The sequence below is a fragment of the Mytilus californianus genome, unplaced genomic scaffold (genome assembly GCF_021869535.1).
Source record: "Mytilus californianus isolate M0D057914Y unplaced genomic scaffold, xbMytCali1.0.p SCAF_2, whole genome shotgun sequence".
Taxonomy (NCBI): Eukaryota; Metazoa; Mollusca; class Bivalvia; order Mytilida; family Mytilidae; genus Mytilus; species Mytilus californianus.
The window spans coordinates 72,939,037-72,964,079 of NW_026262668.1; the positions used below are offsets into that span (position 1 = coordinate 72,939,037).

Genomic DNA, 25,043 nt, shown 5'->3' on the forward strand with positions numbered 1-25,043 from the left:
TCATAACTCAGAAACGTAAAATCTAAAATTTATAAAAAGTGAAAGGGAGCTTACGTCAATAGATATAAACAATTCACCAAAGTTTCATGAAAATTGGTTAAAGCTTTTTTGAGTTATTGTCAGACATGTTGATGACGGACAGACGGCCGGACAATGGTATACCATAATACGTCCCGTAAACAGGTGTATGAAAACTATACATGTGTTATTTTCTTTTATTGTAGACCAAGGTATGGAGGTAGAGATTGTCAAGGTGAAGGGATAATGGCCATGCTGTGTAATGTACAGGTAACTGTTCTAGATTAGTTTTTTTGGAAAAAAAAAAAAAAAACATCTGTCTCACCGTACAAATATTTATGAGTAAATATAATGCAAAGCAACATTTTCAAGGTGTATAAATTGTTTATTTTATTCTGAAAATGACTTTATACCCTGTTTTTGACTTGTATATTGAAATATATCTGTTTATTTGTTCAATTTGTAACAACAGCTTATAATAAGTTAGTTGGTTGGATGATTTTCACAGAACCTTTTATGAAGTAGAGTTTATGAAGAGAGGAATTAAGGGAGATAATTGTTATAAGATAAGATAAAGATAAATATGATTGGATTTTGAGGCTCTTGAGTTAAGATGTAAATTCATGGGTAAGGCTTGCTTGCACTATCTGCCATAAAAGCTATTATAGTGGAGAAAAATAAGATTTTCTCTAACTAACCATAGTGATTGATTTGTTTTAGACATGTCAGACAAGTCAGTATAAATTAAAAGAAGAACAATGTGCTGCCACAGACAGTGTGTCGTACAAACATCACATGTACCATTGGTTACCATATGCTTCCTCATCAGGTTTGTTAGAAAGGACAAGGTTCACGTTAGGCCAAATATGGCCTTCAATTTCATCCATACTATGAAATATCAAAAAGGCCATAATTTGGTTCTTAAATGGATCTATTTGGAAAACCTAACTATTAGATTAAACAAATCTCTTCATAAGAGTACATTTAAGGCTTCAAAGTCTTTTTTTTTCTTAAAATATTTGATATATTGTCAAAATATGATGATTTTGTGCATTTTCTGATCTGAAAGCTAGCGAGAACCCTTGGCCGCAACCCTTGATCCAAAATGCTCTGTAACCAAAAGATGCGAATGATGATATCAAATCCCTAGACACTAAAAATTTCTGGATCCAAGTTGGGGGCCAAAATGAATTATGCTAAAAACTGTTAAGAATTATAGAAACTTTGTACCAAAACTGACGTTACAACACAAAAATGCCTAATTAAGGGGTCATTATACTTTGCCATTAATAATGTGATGTGTTAAAGAAGGTACCTCATTAAAAAAAAACCATCAAAATCTTATTGAAAAAATGCTCATTGAAATCAGCCTGTTCAAAAAGTACCCATCTATTTTTAAGATAATTTTCCACTAAAATGTGTAATATTTTGTCAAGTTACTTAAACAAAAGACTATATTTCAAAATAAAATTTTCCTTTTTCTACAGCAGTCCAAATCGTTTCTTAACAATGTTTGATAAAAAATTTCTTTTTGTCTACAGCAGACCATGCCTGTCAATTGTTGTGTCGATATGCTGGTGGCCATATTGCTGTTCCAAGAGGAAGTACAATATACCAGGATGGAACAGAATGTGAAGGTCAATCTGAATTAGGAAGATGTATAAATGGGAAGTGTGAGGTTAGTATCATGTTGAACATCTAATATTTTAGCCAATTTGTGACAAAGTCAAAACTAGCTTATTACAGTATATTATGAATGATGACCAGGCTTCCAGACATCATCTAAACATTCCTATTTAAGACAAAATGTTTTGAGTAATAAACAATATCTTTATCAAACAAGTTTGAAAATCCCCAATTGAAAGGACCCTATTAATTTTGGGGTCAAAAGGTCAGGTCACAGAAGCAATTGATAAACTGGAATTTGGGCAAAATTTAAACCACTTGTCTTAACTTTTACCACACTTGGTGTGACAATGTCTCATTGGATGAAGAAGACTTCTAATGATTTTGAGGCAATTTTACAGGCGTGAAGGAATTCGGGTACTGGTAGTCCATTGTATGATCAATTATTGAAGAAATGCAAGACACATAAAAGAAAATGCATTAATGATTCTTCATTAAGCAAAATTTAACTCTTCATCCTTACATTTCAAATATATTGTAGGAGTTTGGATGTGACGGACATCACAAATCAGGCCTACAATTTGACAAATGTGGAGTGTGTAACGGTGGAGGGAATACTTGTCAGGGACACAGAGGTCATTATAAAGAAGGAATAGCTAATAGTAAGTAGGGATTCAATGGAAGGGCGTACTTGGCAGAACACAATGGTCATTATATAGAAGGAATTGCTAATAGTAAGTAGGGATACAATGGAAGGGCATACTTGGCAGAACACAAAGGTCATTATATAGAAGGAATAGCTAATAGTAAGTAGGGATTCAATGGAAGGGCATACTTGGCAGAACACAATGGTCATTATATAGAAGGAACAGCTAATAGTAAGTAGGGATACAATGGATGGGCGTACTTGGCAGGAACACAGGGGTCATTATATAGAAGGAATAGCTAATGGTAAGTAGGGATACAATGGAAGTGCATACTTGGCAGAACACAAAGGTCATTATATAGAAGGAATAGCTAATAGTAAGTACGGATACAATGGAAGGGCGTACTTGTCAGGAACACAGGGGTCATTATATAGAAGGAATAGCTAATGGTAAGTAGGGATACAATGGAAGGGCTGACTTGTCAGGAACACAGAGGTCATTTACATTATATAGAAGGAATAGCTAATAGTAAGAAGGGATTCGATGGAAGGGCATACTTGTCAGGAACACAGAGGTCATTATATAGAAGGAATAGCTAATAGTAAGTAGGGATACAATGGAAGGGCGTACTTGGTAGAACACAGGGGTCATTATAAAGAAGGAATAGCTAATGGTAAGTAGGGATACAATGGAAGGGCATACTTGTCAGGAACACAGGGGTCATTATATAGAAGGAATAGCTAATGGTTAGTAGGGATACAATGGAAGTGCATACTTGTCAGGAACACAGGGGTCATTATATAGAAGGAATAGCTAATGGTAAGTAGGGATTCAATGGAAGGGCGTACTTGGTAGAACACAGAAGTCATTATAAAGAGGTAATAGCTAATAGTAAGTACGGATACAATGGAAGGGCGTACTTGGCAGAACACAGAGGTTACTATATAGAAGGAATAGCTAATAGTAAGAAGGGATACAATGGAAGGGCGTACTTGGTAGAACACAGGAGTCATTATATAGAAGGAATAGCTAATAGTAAGTAGGGATACAATGGAAGGGCGTACTTGGCAGGAACACAGGGGTCATTATATAGAAGGAATAGCTAATGGTAAGCAGGGATTCAATGGGAGGGCGTACTTGTCAGGAACACAGAGGTCATTATAAAGAAGGAATAGCTTATAGTAAGTAGGGATTCAATGGAAGGGCGTACTTGGCAGAACACAGGGGTCACTATATAGAAGGAATAGCTAATAGTAAGAACGGATACAATGGAAGGGCGTACTTGGCAGAACACAAAGGTCATTATATAGAAGGAATAGCTAATAGTAAGTCGGGATACAATGGAAGGGCGTACTTGGTAGAACACAGAAGTCATTATAAAGAAGGAATAGCTAATGGTAAGTAGGGATACAATGGAAGTGTGTACTTGGTAGAACACAGGGGTCATTATATAGAAGGAATAGCTAATAGTAAGTAGGGATTCACTGGAAGGGCGTACTTGGCAGAACACAAAGGTCATTATATAGAAGGAATAGCTAATAGTAAGTAGGGATACAATGGAAGGGAGTACTTGGTAGAACACAGAAGTCATTATAAAGAAGGAATAGCTAATGGTAAGTAGGGATACAATGGAAGGGCATACTTGTCAGTAACACAGGGGTCATGATATAGAAGGAATAGCTAATAGTAAGAAGGGATACAATGGAAGGGCGTACTTGTCAGGAACACAGGGGTCATTATATAGAAGGAATAGCTAATGGTAAGTAGGGATACAATGGAAGGGCATACTTGTCAGGAACACAGAGGTCATTTACATTATATAGAAGGAATAGCTAATAGTAAGTAGGGATTCAATGGGAGGGCATACTTGGTAGAACACAGGGGTCACTATATAGAAGAATAGCTAATAGTAAGTAGGGATACAATGGAAGGGCGTACTTGGCATAACACAGGGGTCACTATATAGAAGGAGAAACTATCTGTAAGTAATGAAGTCAGGGTGGAGCATTTGGTACTGACACTAGGGCTCACGGTAATAAAACTTGACTCAGTACAAATAATCTTGCTTGAAATTTACATGAACGCAAGGCCAGAGTGATATTAAAAAAATGTTTATTGTAAGTAATGCTACAATGTTAAGGGAGAAAGTTGGAAGAAGACATTTCAACAGTATAACAGTAAAGGAACTGTGGTGTGGATTAAGGGAATGTTTGGGATGTTGGGAGAGACATAGGAATGGTATGAAAAACAAAAGCTAATAATAGTAAATAGAGGGAGCTCTACAAAACACAAGGGAAGGTATAAAAAAAGGAATACCTTATAATGAATAAGGGAACTGTAGCTGAAGGTATAGATGGAGACATAGGGGAGGTACACAAGTGGAAAGCTCATAGTAAGGGGTACAGTGAAAAAGGGAGAAACTGGAAAAACCCTGGTGATTGTAAAAAGAAGGAAAAGCTAACAGTAGGGCATCAGTAAACAAATGGCTAATTTTTAGTTTATTGCTTCGTGAAGAGTTGTAAGGTTCCACAGGGGTAACATGCCTCATATCACACCTGAATAAAATGAGATTTGTAGTATTATGTCAATGAGACAACAGCCATAAGCTACAAAAATCAAAAGTGATCTAGAGGTTAACTGATTGTCCTAAGTCTAAGTATGTATGGGAGGGGGGGGGGGGCACTACCTATATTATACAAGGTGATAGGACGTGCTGCTGGAATAGGTCACCTTTTCCAGCTTGAAAATATGAGAATAGGTGGGGAAAATTATCAGAAATACCATAAATTGGAAAATTTTGGCGTCAGGTTATTTGGGCAGTTTTCTCTGGAAAGGTATGTGTTTTATTTTGGTGTGTGTAATTTTGGTGCTTCGTCCAATTGATATGTTTAATTTTGGAACAACAGAAGTGAGCAGCCTCATTCAAATTTGCCTTTATTTACCCATTTATTGACAAAATATCATTGAATTTCTCAAACTAGAAACAAGACAAAGTTAACTTAATGAAGGAATCGGATTGAAGCAATTGCAAATAATTCCGTATATCGTGGTTCAAAGCTGAAAGAAAATATGAAATAAAGTCTTATACATTAAAATCACTTTTTAAATAGATTATTTATTTTTTACAAATATCATATGAAATAAATTGTAATCATCTCTATTGTAGTACACGTTAACCTATTGACGATCAAGGATTTAAATTGTAATCCTTATGCCACTGGCAGTAAATGTTAATTAATAGAAGATAAAGGATTACAAGGATTTTTTTTATTCTAATTACCAATAACAGCGTCTAATAAGCAATAGCCTGGCATATTTATGACATGTGTGATATAATATATGAAGATATAATAGTTTCCCCAACAATTAACATAACGATAGTGTCGTACCGGTACGCGATTTTGGCGTTTCAATTTTTAGTGTTTGCTTTATTTTCGTGTGTTTAATTTTGGCACTTTCATTGGAGACACCAAATAAACCAAAATAAAACTACAACCAAAATAACCCAATTTATGGTATATGATGAGGTCGATAAAGTTCCAACATACCACACGAATCCCAACCAATATGGGAAAAGGTTACAATTTTACCTACGCAATATATGAAAAGGTATACATTTTTAAGATCTAAATTATATGAAAAGGGTGGCGTAACAGAACCCCAGCGACACCCCCTATCAATTAAGTATTGAAGTGCCCCCCCCCTCCACACTGGTAGATTGTCCACACACCCCTTTTTGCCACGAGAATTCAGGGAAAAAACTTTTTCACAAGTGTCAAAATAAGTCAAAATCACAACAACAACAAAAAATAGGAAAGTTGTGTTTGACATTAACCGAAAGTATGAATACCTCATGTAAATCAAAAATAAATACGGTGAGAGTGTGCAGATAGATATAGATAGATATCACTAGAATACAACTGAAAGTAAAACAGTTCCGCCCTTTAGTAAAATACCGTTATCCATCATATTATTGTTTGCAGGATCTCTAGCTCAAGCAGAACACATGGGTCAGTATGAAACACCAAATCAGAACGAATGACTTTAACAATTATGTTTTGTAGTTTATACATCATTATGCATAAGCTGGTCCCCAGCTGATTTGTACACTTTTTTCATTACATAAATACAAGTGGATTCCAGTTTATGTTATGCAATGCTATGAAAAGAAACGAGAAATTTGTAATACATCATTTAATTGTGATATTTATCAGTTAATATTGGATTTTGAATTACAATTGCATATAAATATGGATTAGATTAATTATTAATTTAGAAAATAATTAGGGAGCCCTCAACAATCTTAATAACAAATATGGCGGAATGTAAACAAACCTCGCGAAATCAAGCTTTTCTCTTATTTCTTGCTTATCTTACTATGCACCCCAGCCTAGCAATCTTAATTTTAGAGTAAAACACCTCGGATTATACAAGCCCAAATTCGGTACATTTTTTCCTTGCAAAGCCCTTAATGATCAAGTACAGTTCTTGGGTACTTATTCACCAACACATAGATAAAAACTGATAGAAGAATTGATATATGATTAGATGATTTTATTACACTTTTTTTTATTTCTTACTCGAGGTAGAAAAATATTTGATTTGTGTTTTAAATTCAGATATGACTAATTTATGTTTGTATTTCAGAATATGTTACATTTGTAACTGTACCAAAAGGAGCTACAGGCATTGTTATCACAAATTTAAACCAGTTCTGCCACTTAAGTAAGTATATTCTGGTTGTAAACATAATGATGATTAATGCATAGAATATATAAAGAAATTATGATTGATTGAAGTTGCTGCATGAAACACACAAATAATCCATACATTTTAACTAGTAAAAGCGGTGTCATGAATTTCTAAGATAAAATTGGACTTTGACAATTTTGGTAATCTTGTGAAGACGTTTTCTTTACTTTTTTTTTTGTTGTAAATTCAGTTAAAAGAAAGTTAAAGAAAATCTTGGAAAACATACTATAGATTTTAATTGTGAGCACAAACATACAAGCTCTATATTATTTTGTAAACCATTAGTTTTCAGTTGTAGATAACGATGGAACTTAATAACTGTTTACTTGTGACCATCTGGTATTCAAAAAGTTTACAAAGAATTTTTAAAACTATACAAAGAGACTTTGAATTAAGAATTTTTGATTTAGAGAGATTTTTTAGTGAATGTTACTTTATAAGTATCAAAATTCTTAGGTTAAATAATGATAGGAGATCCCTTTTCCAGGAGCAAACCCAATTTTTAGCTCAGGTGAGTTTTTCTCATCACTTGGCGTCTGTCGTCCGTCGTCGTCTATTCACTTTTACAAAGATCTTCTCCTCTGAAACTACTGGGCCAAATTTAACCAAACTTGGCCACAATCATCATTTGGGTATCTTGTTTAAAAAATGTGTCCGATGACCCTGCTTGCCAACCAAGATGGCAGATATGGCTAAAAATAGAACATAGGGGTAAAATGCAAGTTTTGTCTATTATTTTGAAAACCGTTATAAATAGAAAAATTCTGACATAAGCAAAACTATTCAGAATTCTGAGCTCTACCAGTTGTTCACATACGTCAAAACTGTCAGACGACTTCTTATAGGAGTTATTGCCCTTAAATGACAAATTTTACCATTTTTCCTATTATCTTGAAAACTATAATAAATAGAGAAACTTTTTAAAAATGCAAAAATGATTAGCAAGACAAGTCTACAAATAAGACCCCATGGTTGAAATAGTCAGTTGACTCCTTATTAGAGTTATTGCCTTTTGATGACTATTTTTACCAATTTTTTGCGATTTTGCCTTATATCTTCAAAAATTATAATAGATAGATAGAAACTTAAATAAGCAAAAATTATCAGCAAGACAAGATCTACAGTTAAGACAATATGGAGGAAATCATCCCACAACTCTTTATTTGAGTTATTGCCCTTTAATTACTATTTGTACCATTTTTTTTGCGTTTTGCCTTATATGATAAAAATTATAATAAATAGATAACCACTTTAAATCACAAACATGATCAGCAAGGCAAGAGCTACTAACAAGTCAAATTTTTCCAATATAGTCTGTCACTCTTTATAGTAGTGATTGCCCTTAACCCTTTCACCGATAGCCAGCCTGACAGAAGCTACTCTGAGACGATGGCTTCCCTGGCTATTATGACACAAGTGGGAGATCTTCATATTAAATATCAATAAAAACTTGTCTGTAGTTATTCATGTCTTTATATTATTCAATTACACCATGGACACAGTTTTGTTACTGTTTTGATCATTTTTTCTTCATTAAAAATCAAAATTTGCAAATTTTCAGCATTAGAGAGATGAAATTCTCGAAATTCAACTTTTTGACCCAAAATCGTAATTTTTTAACCCAAAACGGCAAAAGTTTGAAAAATTCAACAAGGCTGTACAAATTCCTTACACTGATCGATATCGAACGATGTCCATTCAAATGTTTTTGTACATAAAACGGCATTTTATGTCAAAAAAGTATACTAGTCTGGCTTCAATTCTTCCATATTCTTTCAAAAAAAAATGTTTCCTTATTTCAAATTTTAGTAAAATCCGTAAATTTCATCTGATTTTGACACGGTTTTCAACAAACTGAAGCACCATGTTTACACTTTCATCCGGGTTTTCAACAAAGAAAGATAACTTGTGTTTCCAATGTTTTTAGCGGGAAATGTAAAAGAGGTATTCCAATCCCGGTAAACCGGGACTCATCGTCAGCTGTCTGAAGCATGAATCCCGGTAAACCAGGATTCGTCAGCGAAATGGTTAGATGAGGATTTTTTTTACCCTCTTGTGTTTTGAGCAAAAACTAAAGAAGATGAAGAGAAACTACACAGACTAAATGATCAGCAATTCAAGATCAATAAAACAGAGATTTTGTCATGAATTCTATTCTCGTCTACAATGTTGGAGAGTGTCCTTTGTTGAATATGCACATAGACCAAGGTGAACGACACAAGCTCTTTAGAGCCTCTAGTTGCCTATTATCTTGAAAACTATAATAGATAGAGAGAAACTTTAAAATGCAAAAATAATCAGCAAGACAAGTTCTACAAATAAGTTTAGTGGTTGGAATCGCCAGTCGACTCCTTATTAGAGTTATTGCCCTTTGATGATGATTTTTACTAATTTTTTGCGTTTTTGCCTTATATCTTAAAAATTATAATAGATAAATAGAAACTTAAATAAGCAAAAATGATCAACACGACAAGATCTACAATTAAGACAATACGGAGGAAATCGTTTGACGACTCTTTATTGGAGTTATTGCCCTTTAATGACAATTTGTACCATTTTTTTTGTATTTTGCCTTATATGATAAAAAATTATAATAGATAAATAGACACTTTAAATCACTAAAATGATAAGCAAGGCAAGATCTACTAACAAGTCAAATTTTGCCAATATAGTTAGTAGACTGTCACTCTTTATAGGAGTGATTGCCCTTGAATGAGGATTTTTTTTATCCTCTTTGTGTTTTGATCAAAAACTAAAAAAGATAGATGGAAACTAAACAGACTGAATGATCAGCAATACAAGATTGACAAAACAGAGATTTTTGTCATGAATTCTATTCTCGTCTACCATGTTGGAGAGTGTCCTTTGCCGAATATGCTCATAGACCAAGATGAGCTCTTTAGAACCTCTAGTTTACTTTATGTTTACAAATTTGTTATGTGTGAATACAAAAACACACAAGTTCACACATACATTTGTGATCTATCTTTTTATAACAAAATCTGACACACTCATGTTCTTTAGTTTGTTTTGTTGTTTTATTTAGTGGAAAAATAATAGACGCATGTGTTTAACTGAGATACAAAATGTATTACAATTGTGAGACCAATATCTTACAAATTTTACTTATAACAAATATTTTCATTGTACATAATATTCGTTTTTAATATGTTCAAAGAACCTTAAAAAATAATCATCAAGTACACTTTTCTCAAGTACTACAGCTTGGCAGTGATGAGTTGTAAAAAAGTGAAAATAACACTATATAAATTTTATGCGTCCGAAGCACTTCCGGATTTACCTTCATCAGAAACCCTCAAAGCTGAATATTTTCAAAGCCAAGGATGTATAAGAACAGATACAGTTAAAGAGCTTTATGACCAAAAAGGACCTAAAAATAATAGCCAAATAAATCTGAGGTCAACTTTGCCTGAGGGAGTTGGCATCATGTAACATGTGAACACCTTTCTGATCTGTGAGAATCTTACTTCCTGTTTTCTGATACTTTGAATTAAGAGTTAGGGTATGTTAGGATTCCAACACTTGCATTATTGTTATACTTGTAAAAAAAAATATCATGAAATAAACAATGCCCATAAAAACAAATTAAAACAAAGGAAATCATTTTGTTGAACATATTATTTTCTATTGTAGCTGAATTTTCCTCATACTGAATAATTTCTGTTTTTTTACAGGTGTACAAGTTAATGGAAAAAGACTTTTCAGTAAGAATGGAAACTCTCAATCTAGTTCAGGGACATATTCAGGCAGTGGTGTTGTTGCAAAGTACAGACGACAAGGTCCAGAAAAGATAGAAATAAATGGCCCATTACCAGCTAATGTTGAGGCACAGGTAACCAACTTATCAGTATAAAAACACATGATCTGGGTAAACTTCCATGTTACACCATTCACTATTGCACTCCACATTACTCTATACTATACACTATTCCCCCTTACCTCATCCAATCAAATAAGATTGTACAATTCAAAATTATCAATAATGCAGATTATTTACAAAGATTGGGGATAACTTAGAGTAGGCTCGATAAGACCCTAAAATAGCCCCTATTTCTAGCTACAATTACAAAATTAGGATTTATTGACCAATATCACACTGAATCATAGCTAATACAATGACTAGGTAGGAAATATGTCTTTTTGTTGAGTTTTAAGAACTTGAGTTCCTAACATCACAAATAGCACTCATTTTGATTTTCCACGAAAATGCAATGAAAACGGGTAAACTTCCATTTATGTTTTAGATGGGAAACATAGAGCGCATGTGTCCACCATAATGGTTGTTATAACATTTTTAATATCTCACTTGAATATTTAGTTTGTCAAAGCCTGCGCTCTATGTTTCCTAGACTTAAATTGGGTTGAAATCCGAACAATTTTGTCATACTCCACAGAAATCTCTCTTTACTTTCAGCCTATTTGGGTAGTAAATATAAACACCTTATAAGAAAAGTTATACAAAAATATTTTTATTCCATTGTCTTACATATCTTTTCATCAAGTTGAAATATTGTTTAACTTGAAACAATTGACTTAATATTCGTGGCCAAATATAGCCCTTACTGAACTTTCTATTTTCAATACTTACATAAAGTCTACAAATTACAAAAGGAGTAGATTGCTTTGAATGTTCACCATTGCATAATGCCTTTTTTCCATAATTGCACCAATACACCATTCCCAGACGTGATTCTTCCGTCGGGAGTCAAAATCTCCCGATTTTTTAAGCCCTCTTCCATCCCTCCCGTTGATAATACAAATCTTCCTTTTTTTTTTCTAAATTTCAAACCCGTCGTTTTTTATTACCATCGATGTCAACATTAATTACGTTTTTGTATCACTGATGAAGATAATTTTTACCTGTAAAAATTAGAGAACTTGTATAATTATATGGCTTCACTTGACAACTTAAGTGTCAAACATACTATTAATCAAAGATTTTTACCTCAGGCTAACTGCCGTAATGTAATAAAAGCTTTGTGTATTTGAAAACACTTAAAAAAAAAATTTCGGGTTACTTCCCTTGTTTTATCATGTTTTAAGCTACCCTCCTTAAAACAATATCAGTTGATAAAAGAATATAAATGAAATACAAATTGAACAAAGAATCATATAAGGATGGTAGTTTAATGATTTTAAATGTCTTAGGAAAAATAAAAAAATATTATTTAGAAAATTATTTGAGAGATCTATACTTCTTTTCAATGCTTAAATTGAAATCTTATTTGTAAGATCTACATTGTCTATATACAATGATTGTGTGAGTGTTTTTGCTAAATCAGGCTATATCTAATTTAGAAAAATATAATAACACTATCAAACACATAAATATATATTGGATGATGGAATTGAGAAACACACTAATGATGACAAATACCAGGAAAGGAAAAAAATCACATACAAATAGTATAGTTTAGTGTTGACAAATATTTCACATGGTAACAATACAGAGATAATACATTAATAGTAATACTATTATCTGAAAAAAAGGGGAAATATGTAGCTTTATCATCAAAATAAACAATGAAAACGGCGATAAATATGTCAATAAAAAATCTCCAGTTATGAGGCCCAAACTCCAGCTGAAAATTTTCAAATCTCCTGTTGTGACTTGACAAGTCTGTCAGATGTATGCATTCCCCATTCCCCTTTACACCATACACATTTCATTAGGAAGTTTAACCATTCAAGGGCTCTACAACAGATTTATAAGAAAAACAAATTGTAGGTATTCAGCAGTGGTGCAGAAAAGTTAATTTTCCAAGTGTTCACCTGTCTCTTTACTTGTAGGTCTGGAGAGATTATGGATCAGATTATGTAGGAACTAGTCCAGATGTAACCTATACATACCACACCCCATCTGGTGGTTCACAGTCTGCTTATAAATGGGTTAAAACACCAGGATCCTGTAGTCAGACTTGTGGGCATGGTAATTTATACTTACTACATACTAAATAAAGTGATCTATGAAAATGAAAAATCATTTTATAAGATTTGATATAAGGTTCCTGTTATGTTGTGAACCTGTCTTGAGACACCAACCTTTCTACCAGTATCAAAGGTTCTTTCAAGATTTTGTAGACTTCAAGTTTCTTACATCAACGTCAGTTGGTCACTGATGGATAGTTGTCGTATTGGCAATCATACCACATTGACTTGTTTTTATACGCCCGTCAAATTTTTGACGGGACGTATTATGTTATACAAATGTCCGGCATCCGTCCGTCTGTCTGTCGGGCGTAAACATGTCGCACCGTAACTTGAGAATAACTTATCCAAATTTCATGAAACTTAACATAGTTGTTTCTTATGATGGTCAAACGATCTGTATACTTTTTGGTGAAAATAAGATTAAAACTTTTTGAGTTACGGGACTTAGTAACTAAAACAGGTGTGTGTTTTTTTCACATGTCGCACCGTATCTCAAAAACAATTTATGATTATTGCTTAAAACTTTACACACTTCTTATTTATATTAATCTTAAGATCTGTATACTTTTTGGTGATGATTCAAAATTTTATTTTAGAGATATTGAGTATTTTGTTATAAAAGGGGGAGGGGTTTTTCACATGTCGCGCCGTATCTCAAAAACAGTTTAAGATTATTGCTTAAAACTTTACACACTTCTTAGTTATATTAACCTTAAGATCTGTATACTTTTTGGTGATGATTCAAAATTTTATTTTTGAGTTATTGAGTATTTTGTAAAAAAAAAAGAGGGAGGGGTTTTTCACATGTCACGCCGTATCTCAAAAACAATTTATGATTATTGCTTAAAATTTTACACACTTCTTAGTAATATTAATCTTAAGATCTGTATACTTTTTGGTGTTGATTCAAAATTTTATTTTTGAGATATTGATTTTTTTTTTTTTTAAAAGGGGTGTTTTCACATGTCGCGCCGTATCTCAAAAACGATTTTTGATTATTGCTTAAAATTTAACACACTTCTTAGTTATATTAATCTAAAGATCTGTATACTTTTTTGTTTTGATTCAAAATTTTATTTTTGAGATATTGGTTTTTTTTTTTAAAAGGGGGGTTTTCACATGTCACTCCGTATCTCAAAAACAATTTATGATTATTGCTTAAAATTTTACACACTTCTTAGTAATATTAATCTTAAGATCTGTATACTTTTTGGTTTTGATTCAAAATTTTATTTTTGAGATATTGATTTTTTTTTTTTTAAAAGGGGAGTTTTCACATGTCGCGCCGTATCTCAAAAACGATTTTTGATTTTTGCTTAAAATTTAACACACTTCTTAGTTATATTAATCTAAAGATCTGTATACTTTTTTGTTTTGATTCAAAATTTTATTTTTGAGATATTGGTTTTTTTTTTTAAAAGGGGGGTTTTCACATGTTGCGCCGTATCTCAAAAAATGATTTATGATTATTGCTTAAAATTTTACACACTTCTTAGTTATATTAATCTAAAGATCTGTATACTTTTTGGTTTTGATTCAAAATTTTATTTTAGAGATATTGAGTTTTTTGTAAAAAAAAAAGGGGGTTTTCGCATGTCACGCCGTATGTCAGAAACTATTTATGCTTATTGCATAAAAATTCACACACAAGACGACGGGCGTATCATGCGCTCATGGCGCAGCTGTTTATTATATTGTGAATCTGTGGAATGGTCATATGATGGTCAATCTGTTCAGGTACAATTATTTTTAGATTCAACCAGAAATAGAAAATTGCTCGGGAAGCCAATGACCAGTCTTGAAGTTTATAATGTGAATGTTGAATGCTGTGAAAGAATTTTTTTTTAACTATAGATGTGAATTTATTATGTTTCTGGCATTCCGGTTGCACAATACTTTTATGACCCAATAAAACCCACAATTATTGGTCTGCTTATATGAACTATGTGCACAAAATATGTGGTTTATTTTACAGTGTGTGTAATTTACTGATTTCTGTGTTTGTTAACAAAATTTGTTAATATCAGAATTGAATTCATATTTAAATTAGTTTTATTGATATGTTAAAGCATTGACAGTGCACACATCTTTGGTATTAAGTGAAATGTGCCTCCATGTGCATGGAAAAGTTAACAAAATATTTTTTATGTACTTTAAACTATATTTTTTCTGGATTAACAAGAGATAAGTTATGAAACACTGATACTTTCCTACTGCATACCCCAGTACTTTATTTTACAGGACATTCAATACCAGTGGTAAATTGTGTACAGGTTAACAGTAACCAGCCAACTGATGACTTCCATTGTAATTTATTCAGTAAGCCTTCTGAATCACCAGAAGCTTGTAATGGCAATCCTTGTCCTCCTGGGTAAGTAACTGTGGATTCATTTGTTTTCATACATCAATGAAACAGCAACCCAACTACAAAATTAACTGAAAGACATTTGATGGCAACATACAGTCTTCAATAATAGACAGGTATCTTTTCAAACTCTAAATCGTCCTAAAAGTTATGAATAATTTAAACAAAAACCATCGAACACCACTTTCTTTTTTAAGTAACAAAAACAACCACTGACTCTGGACATATTGGAAGGGGTGTTAATTTTCATTCAATTGCATCAAATAGAATGATTTGAAAAAGAAAAAAACTTTTAAAAGTAATATGCCAACTATAGTAAATATAAAATTTCTTTTAACAGTTGGTCTGCAGGTAATTGGGAATCTTGTTCAAGAACATGTGGAGGTGGTATTACACACCGTACAGTTCATTGTGCAGTCTTACAACATGGAAGCCACACTCCTGTAGCAGAAAGTCACTGTAGAGGACAAAAAAAACCACAGACATCCAAATCCTGTAATATAACACCTTGTCCTGGGGTATGGAAGGCTGCAGATTGGTCTTGTGTAAGTCTATCTGATATAATTCTGGAAAGTTGTCTAAATAATTTCAGAGATGATAAATGGCATTATTTCCTGGGCCAGACCTTCCTGCAAAGGTTAATTTTTTTGGTTTTCTTGTCATTAATTCTGATCTTCTTTACAAAGCAAATTCTCAAAAGGCAGTGATTTTCCAACCCTGATTTTGGGTCCGGATTTCGGTCCCATTCCCAAAGAGAAATATGCTCTTTATTTTCCAATTTTCAGCTCTAAAATTCCAAATCGTATATAGACATCGTCGCGATATTTTACTGTTGTTGTATCGTTGTTTTTTGTTTACAAATCTCTGAGCGTTATTTTGGCAGCTATATTGTGATGATTGCATTGCAATCTACAATATTCCTGGTCAGCTTTGCACTTGAAACAAAAGAAAGTTTATTTCCATGACAAAGCAAAAAATTAACATATGTATACAAACATTAAAGAACGATCAAGTCTCATAATTCTAAATACTACACAAAGAAGTTAAAGGCAACGAATGGCAGTAAATGTGGGAAGCTAGAAGCATTTGGAATTAAAAAGTAATTTCTACTCTCTTCCCAAAACCCTGCGTCTATAGACAGTGAGCCTCGATCGTCTGAAACTGAAGCAAGTGAAATTCAAATTCAAGCTGTTCCATCTGAGTCTCAAACATTGTTCTAATGATGATCATGAACCTAGTGACACTGATGCTACAAATGAAATTCAAATACAAGCTTTTTCCTCAAACACATTCTTCTTTCATTTTAATCCTTTTCCTTAAAAAAATTGCTATTTTTTTTGGCATTTCATGCAGTTATTCCTCCTCAGAATGCAGGATTTTGCATTTAATTTTTCAAAATTTTCAGGGGGGGTGCATGCCCCCAAAACCCCCAAGCAAGATGCCCAACACACTAGGGAAATTACTGAAAGGGGGATATTTTCATGATTTTATCCAAATCCTCAAATAAGCAAAAAGAATGCCCTTAACAGTATTTTTTTTATATCTAATCCTTACTAATTTTTTCTCATCTTTTTGAGTCTTGTTATGATGCTTTTCTTTTTTGTTTTGAAATACCCTACTACCCTAAACAGAGAAAAAAATACAAAAAGCAAAGAGGAACTTAATCATGTCTTTAATTTTTTGTTTTTCAATAATATATTTTGCTTCCAAATATTTCAAAAAGCCTGGTTTACCCATTCTCATATCCTTCCACTGGTATTGCATGTTGGGGAGGTGCCGCTGGTTGTTAAGCAGCCAAATTAATACACATCTACATGCATAGCAGCCAACCAATATGATTTTTTCTGTAATTGTCACAAATTTTGGACCAATATTACGATGTTACAGTTAACAGTCTATTTGTTACAGATTTTCCTTCCATTATTTGTTCCGGAACAGTTCCCTGTTTAGAGATCATTGGGAGGCTTCATCTTTGGTTATAATTGTGTAACAATAAGCACTTAGAGTATTTCAAATTATTAAATTTTTTCAGGTTTCTCGGGACCATCTTTAAAAGAAATCAACCTATCAATTTCCTGTTTGATTCCAAATAATAAATGAATGCAGCAAGCCTTTTTTTTTCAATTTTACGGTGTCTGATGGAACAATGAATTTCTGCAGTAAGGAAAGTAAACTCGGACTACAAAATCTGAAACCGGAACATTATCAATGATTATGCCTTTTGCAAATATTGTAAACAAGACTTCCATTCAGCGCTATGGTCGGTGTTCCTCACTTGCTCATCAACTTTGAATCTTGGTTGTCATAAATAAAGGAAGTCATTTATAGGTCACTATGTGCCTAGTAATTAGTATAATTTAGTATGATTATTATTAAATCTTATAAAAAAAATCACAAATTATGGAAATCTTACTACTTTTTTATTAGCTCACCTGGCCCGAAGGGCCAAGAGAGCTTTTCTCATCACTTGGCGTCCATCGTCCGTCGTCCTCGTCGTTATCTTTTTACAAAAATCTTCTCCTCTGAAACCACTTGGCCAAATTTAACCAAACTTGGCCACAATCATCATTGGGGTATCTAGTTTAAAAAATGTGTCCGATGACCCCGCCAACCAACCAAGATGGCCGCCATGGCTAAAAATAGAACAATGGGGTAAAATGTAGATTTTGGCTTATATCTCTAAAACTAAAGCATTTAGAGTAAATCTGACATGGGTTAAACTGATTATCAGGTCAAGATCTATCTGCCCTTAAATTTTCAGACAAATCTGACAACCTGTTGTTGGGTTGCTGCCCCTGAATTGGTAATTTTAAGGAAATTTTGCAGTTTTTGGTTATTATCTTGAATATTATTTTAGATAGAGATAAACTGTAAACATCAATAATGTTCAGCAAAGTAAGATCTACAAATAAGTTGTCATGACCAAAATTGTCAGTCGACCCCTTTAGGAGTTATTGCCATTAATAGACAATTTTTAACAATTTTTTGTAAATTTTTGTAATCTTTTACAAAAATCTTCTTCTCTGAAACTAATGAGACAAATTTAACCATACTTGGCCATAATCATTATAAGGGTATCTAGTTTAGAAAATTTGTCTCTTTGTATACTTTTAAAAATTCTTTGTAAACTTTTTGAATACCAGATTGTCACAAGTAAACAGTTATTAAGTTCCATCGTTATCTACAACTGAAAACTAATGGTTTACAAAATAATAAAGAGCTTGTATGTTTGTGCTCACAATTAAAATCTATAATATGTTTTCCAAGATTTTCTTAACTTTCTTTTAACTGAATTTACAAAAAAAAACTAGAGGCTCTAAAGAGCCTGTGTCGCTCACCTTGGTCTATGTGCATATTAAACAAAGGACACAGATGGATTCATGACAAAATTGTGTTTTGGTGATGATGATGTGTTTGTAGATCTTACTTTACTGAACATTCTTGCTCCTTACTATTGTCTCTATCTATAATGAACTTGGCCCGGTAGTTAGAGTGGAAAATATTTTGTAAAAATTTACAAAAATTTACAAAATTTATGAAAATTGTAAAAAATTGACTATAAAGGGCAATAACTCCTTAAGATTTTCCTTCCATTATTTGTTCCGGAACAGTTCCCTGTTTAGAGAGTAGGTCCTACTTTCTTCTATGATGAAAACTAATTAATAACATATTTCAGTCAAATAGGCTTTATAATCTTAAATTCAAATTAGCTTAATTTCAGTATAAATCAATGATCATCTTCATGAATTCCATTATATTTAACTTTAAAAAAAACTATTAAACTTCTTGTGTGTAATTTTTGTTAATAAAGCTAAATTATTTGTCACCAAAGGGAAATAATTCACATTTTTTAAACTATATATTAGAGTATTTTTCACAATGAAAATGGGTCTAATTAACTTGAATAATTTGGACTATAAATACAATAAACTCTCAGAGTGAATATAATTTTTTAGAAAAAGTGATGTTTTATATTAAAATATAAGATAATTTGAGTTATTTCCCCTATCCTATGTTGATATACCTAGTGGTATATCGTGTAGTGGTATGGTATATCGTGTAGCATAGATGCCAACCCCTTTTGTTTCAATCAACTAGAGGCTCTCAAGAGCCTGTGTCGCTCACCTGTATTTACTGATGCTTTGGAAATCATGTAAAATAAGGTTAAAATCATAATTAATAGTATTAGATATTAGATATTATAATGATATCAAAGATAATAAAAAAAAACTGCAAAATTTTTGTAAAATTACTAACTCAGGGGCAGCAACCCAACAACGGGTTGTCGGATTCGTCTGAAAATTTCAAGGCAGATAAATCTAAATCTGATGAACATTTTGCCACCTGTCAGATTTGCTCTAAATGCTTTAGTTTCAGAGATATAAACCAAAAACTGCATTTTACCCCTATGTTCTATTTTTAACCATGTCGGCCATGAAGGTTGGAAGGACCTTTCAACAACATTTTTCCCTTGTAGTGCTCAAAAACTTGCAGTAAAGGTGTAAAAACAAGACAGGTCAAATGTTATGCATCACATGACTCCAGTCAGCCAATAGAAGACAGTAACTGTGTAGCAGATCAGAAACCAGGAGAACAAGAAATGTGTATGGCCAAACCATGTGACTCAAGTCTAAGTAAGTCTGTATTGAAGAATTTTGGTGATCTCCCTTCATTCTGTGATGTCAAAATGATTTTTACACCTCCACAGAACTTTGTTCTGTAGGGTGTAATGTTTTTGACCTGTCTGTCTGTTCGTCCGTTCGTCAGTTTGTCCGTCAGTCCTTCTGTCAGTCCTGTTCTTGTCATCGCAACTCCTCTGAAACCACACTACAAAATTTCATGAAACTTGTAGGTAATAACGACATACTATGTAGATGTGCATATTGACAGGAAATTATGATTCAATTTTTTTCAAGGAGTTATGCCCCTTTGAATTTAGAATTTTGGCTTAGATATACTGTCGATTCATTTATTTTCGTGGGTACCAATTTTCGTGGATTAAGGAAAACTTACATGTTCATGGATATTTAATTTCGTGGTTTTGCCGAAGTCTGCATACAAGCCTATAGAAATTTTGTTATTCGTTGAACATTTAATTTCGTGGTTCACCTGCACCCACGAAATCCACGAAAATTGGTATCCAGCGAATAATAATGAATCCACAGTACTACTGCAATAGTTTGTCATCTCAACTCCTCTGGAACCACACTACAGAATTTCATGAAACTTTGTAGATAGCAAGGACATACTGTGTAGATGTGCATATTGACAGGAAATTATGATTCAGTTTTTTTTCTAGGAATTAAGCCACTATGAATTTTGACCTAAATATACTGCTGCAACAGTTTGTCATCGCAACTCCTCTGAATTCACACAACAGAATTTCATGAAACTTTGTAGTTAATTAGGGCATACTATGTAGATGTGCATGAAAATTCATTATTTACAATCATGAAAAGGCTTAAGACATTTATGACAAATTTACAATAGTTGAATGCAAAGCAGACAACCCTCACCAGTGATCTTTCAGGACTTGTTTCGTTCCGCGAGTGATTCCATAATTTATTGTAAATATTTATGTATTGATTTAATTTGTGAATGTTATTTATCTGCACTTGTGTGTTTAATTAATATTTCAGACCGAAAAATATGAAGCTTAAATACACAATTATGAATTGTCATCTCAAAAAAGGCACAATGCAAAAAATATCTAGTTTACACAAATTTCATACCGTATGTCATGCATTCTAAATTTATAATGACACACTCGACTTCAGATGAGTCAAACCTCGGATAAGTCAAATACTTCCCTTTGACTTCCACTTAATGAGGTTAGACTGTACTATTACTCAATTTTCCCTTCAGGTAAGTGACCATGAAAGTGTACTTGTTTGTTAGGGATAACCACTTCTATTATATTTTCCCTTACCCAAGATTTCTCTAAAGTCTGATTGATTTATATGTGACTTGGTGGTGCCATGGTATGTAAGAGCAGTCCTTATAGAAAACATTGAAATGCCAATCCAAACTATGGATGATAAGAAGCCGTCAGGAAATCGTTATAGATCATTGTCACACAGATGAATCATACACCACTCATTTTTTTTTTCACAGTTACTGAAAGCTAGTTCAAAGCCAATAACAACTAATAAAAAATCATGTATCTAAGACTTAAAGATCAATCAGTACACATCCAAAATTCTTTGGATTTAGTGTAAAGATGTCATTAACAGTCAGAGAAAAACATGATCTTGTACAATGCCAAAATATAGGTATCCACAGAATGTAGGACCATGAATGTTCATATATTGAATTTTTATGTATATAAATTTATCAATGTATTACTTGTAAAAATATATTTACATTGTACATTGAGAAAGGAAAGCAAAATATCTTGGCAGCAAAATTGTGTGAATTTTAATATCAAATCTTGGTTCAAGAGAGTGATTCCAATTAGAATTTTAATTATGCAGACTACATGGACTCTGAAAATCTTTGAACTTATCAAGTATTAATATTTATCCAGTGAGGATTTAATCCCAAAAAAAAACCCAACAAACTTCATCTTTTTAAAGCTGAAATAGTTTGTATTTTCTCCTGTTCCATAACTCATGATAAAGGAATATCATTAAATTTTTCCAGATGTACAAAACAAGATGTCAGTGTAATCTATATTTCTGGTTATAGATTTTCTAAAAAAAACGATAATGGATTATAAATAAAACTTGAAGCAGATTTGTATGGCCTTAATGGAATGCACTCTTTATAGGTGGATCATCCTGTACAGATAAGTTAGCTGACTGTCCAGACTATAAGTCATACGTGTGTACTGATAAATCTTATGATGGCTGGTCTAATACTAATTGTAAAGAGTTTTGTGGTTACTGTGTAAAAGATCCTGATAGTAAGTAACCTTTAGCCTATTTCTGCATGTGACCAATCATGCTAGAGATTGCACCAATAGGTAAATGTACAAATTTTTCTTGATGGTATATGAATTAAAAAGAGATTTTCTATAGATTTCCTATCAAATTGATTTTCAGATCTGCCTAGCAGGAATTTCCAATTTAACAATACTTAAATATATCGATGGAGTATGGAATGTTTTTGTTCACATAACTCATCTCATGTAATATAGAGCATAATTTGATATTCAGTCATTATAATGTTCATTTCAACATATGCATACACAAACAAATCTAGCTTTGTTTTTTTCTGGCAATTTTAATGGAACATTCAGATTCTTGAAGCAGTACATATTTAACTTTTATAGTAAATGAAAATGGCACATTTTATTCTTTATTCAGCATGATTGTTAAGGCTTTCCCACCATACATTGTAAGAATTATTGGAACTTATTGAGGATAGAAAATGTAACAAAAGTCTTCCATTGACTTGAGCTTTATACCCTGCAGTAGAAATAACTTACTTTCATTACCAGTATTTCTACTTTTCCTTACAACTTCTTTCAAATTTACATATCTGGATTTGAGGTCATCCTTGCATATAAACTAATTTAGTTGTATGTTACTAGCAACATTGAGACAGAAAAAAAGTCTATATGAACAGACTAATGGAGAGTCTTTATGAGTCAAAACCCATACTGAATAGTAAGCTATAAAAGGCCCCAAATAGTCCCCCATACTAAAAGTATTAAAAAGAATATGAAAGTGATTTGTAAACTCTTGCCAGTGACGAAAACTTTCTGTTTCAGATTTTAAGCCTCCACCATCAGAGAACTGTAAAGATTCAGCTGATTGTTCTGCATATGGTGACGATGTCTGTACAACATATGCTGAATGGTCTAAACATAATTGTCAAAAAACTTGTAATCTGTGCCCAGTGGAAGTTTGTTCAGGTAGAGGTTTATTTTTTATACTATCCATAATATTCTAAATAGAACTGGCATGAAACTAAATGTAAAGGGCGGTGTGTTCTTTTCTATTAAGTAAAATTCAATAACTAAAACTATCCTTATTAGTCTGAACAGCACTGAACGTTGCAATGCTTGTAATGTGCTGAGTAATTTTTAGCTCACCTGGTTTGAAGGGCCAAGTGAGCTTTTCTCATCACTTGGCATCTGTCGTTAACTTTTACAAAAATCTTCTCCTCTGAAACTACTGAGACAAATTTTACCAAACTTGGCCACAATCTTCATTAGGATATCTAGTTTAAAAAATGTGTATGATGACCCTGCCTGCCAACCAACATGGCGGACATAGGGGTAAAATGCAGTTTTTGGCTTTTATCTCTGATACTAAAGCATTTAGAGCAAATCTGACGTGGGTGTAAAAATGTTCATCAGGTTAAGATCTATCTGCACTGAAATTTTCAGACAAATCAGACAACCCGTTGTTGGGTTGCTGCCCCTGAATTGGTAATTTTAAGGAAATTTTGGAGTTTTTATACGACCGCAAAAAATTTTTGTGGTCGTATATTGGTATCACATCGTCGTCGTCCGAAGACACTTGGTTTCCGGACAATAACTTTAGTATTAGTAAATAGAAATCTATGAAATTTTAACACAAGGTTTATAACCACAAAAGGAAGGTTGGGATTGATTTTGGGGGTTATGGTCCTAGCAGTTTAGGAATTAGGGGCCAAAAAAGGGGCCCAAATAAGCATTTTTCTAGTTTTCAGACAATAACTTGTGGAACGGTGTATGGATCTCTCTGAAATTGTACAAGAAGTTTCCATACCACAAAGGGATGGTTAGTATTGGCTTTGGGGGGTAATGGCTCAAACCGTTTAGGAATTGGGGGGGAAAAACAAGGGTTTCCTTGTTAATGGACAATCACTTTTAAGTACAATGTTAAATTTGGATTACCTCCCTTACACTGCTTTAAAATTATGTATAAAGAAATTTTGTATTGTCTTGAGGTGATTATCTGTCAATTTATTTTTAGAAGTTACTAATAAAAATGCTGATTAATGATATATTATTTTTAGACATGATTATGTATGTCATTTTCTATTTTAACACTTTTATGATGTATTTAAATGGGTAATTATGGTTGCAAACTCCATTGGAAATTTGAATTGAGATAATGACCATATCTTGAGGGAAAGATTTTTTTTTTTGAAAAAGGGGAGGGGGAGGGGAGGTGAAAAAAAATTGGGGGGGGGGGGGGCAATTTTTTTTTCTCATTACAGATTTCAGAAATTTGCCAAAAAAAAGGGGGGTGAAATTTTTTTTTAGAGGGGGGGGGGGGAGTGGGGCAATTCGCAACAGCATAGTGAATTGCACAAAAGCAAAAAATTGAATATAAATTCAAACCATAAAACCAATTCTAAGTTCTTTGACTATAGTTATTCTATGTCAGAAACCTATTATGTGTCAAACATTTAATTTCAATCCAAATGTAGACCTGTATCAAGCACAAATGTTGTGTCCATTTTTGCCCCAACTGTTCAGGGTTGGACCTCTGCGGTCGTATCCAGCTGCGCTCAGCGAAGCAATTTATTGGTTATTATTTTGAATATTATTATAGATAGAGATAAAGTGTAAACAGCAATAATGTTCAGCAAAGTAAGATCTACAAATAAGTCAACATGACCAAAATCGTCAATTGACCCCTTAAGGAGTTATTGCCCTTTAAAGTAAATTTTTAACAATTTTTCGTAAATTTTTGTAATCTTTCACAAAAATCTTCTCCTCTGAAACTACTGAGACAAATTTAACC

General features: G+C 32.9%; 1 protein-coding gene across 1 annotated transcript in view; it reads left to right on the forward strand.

The window, feature by feature from the left end:
* LOC127728030 (A disintegrin and metalloproteinase with thrombospondin motifs 12-like) overlaps positions 1 to 25,043 on the forward strand; it is a 55,860-nt gene that overhangs the window by 21,222 nt on the left and 9,595 nt on the right. The window contains exons 12-23 of the mRNA XM_052235189.1: positions 225 to 288; positions 739 to 847; positions 1,560 to 1,696; positions 2,186 to 2,306; positions 6,939 to 7,016; positions 10,739 to 10,896; positions 12,855 to 12,993; positions 15,237 to 15,366; positions 15,701 to 15,905; positions 19,838 to 19,994; positions 22,130 to 22,264; positions 23,075 to 23,218. Coding sequence (XP_052091149.1) covers positions 225 to 288; positions 739 to 847; positions 1,560 to 1,696; positions 2,186 to 2,306; positions 6,939 to 7,016; positions 10,739 to 10,896; positions 12,855 to 12,993; positions 15,237 to 15,366; positions 15,701 to 15,905; positions 19,838 to 19,994; positions 22,130 to 22,264; positions 23,075 to 23,218 — 1,577 coding nt within the window. The remainder of the gene's footprint in view (positions 1 to 224; positions 289 to 738; positions 848 to 1,559; positions 1,697 to 2,185; positions 2,307 to 6,938; positions 7,017 to 10,738; positions 10,897 to 12,854; positions 12,994 to 15,236; positions 15,367 to 15,700; positions 15,906 to 19,837; positions 19,995 to 22,129; positions 22,265 to 23,074; positions 23,219 to 25,043) is intronic.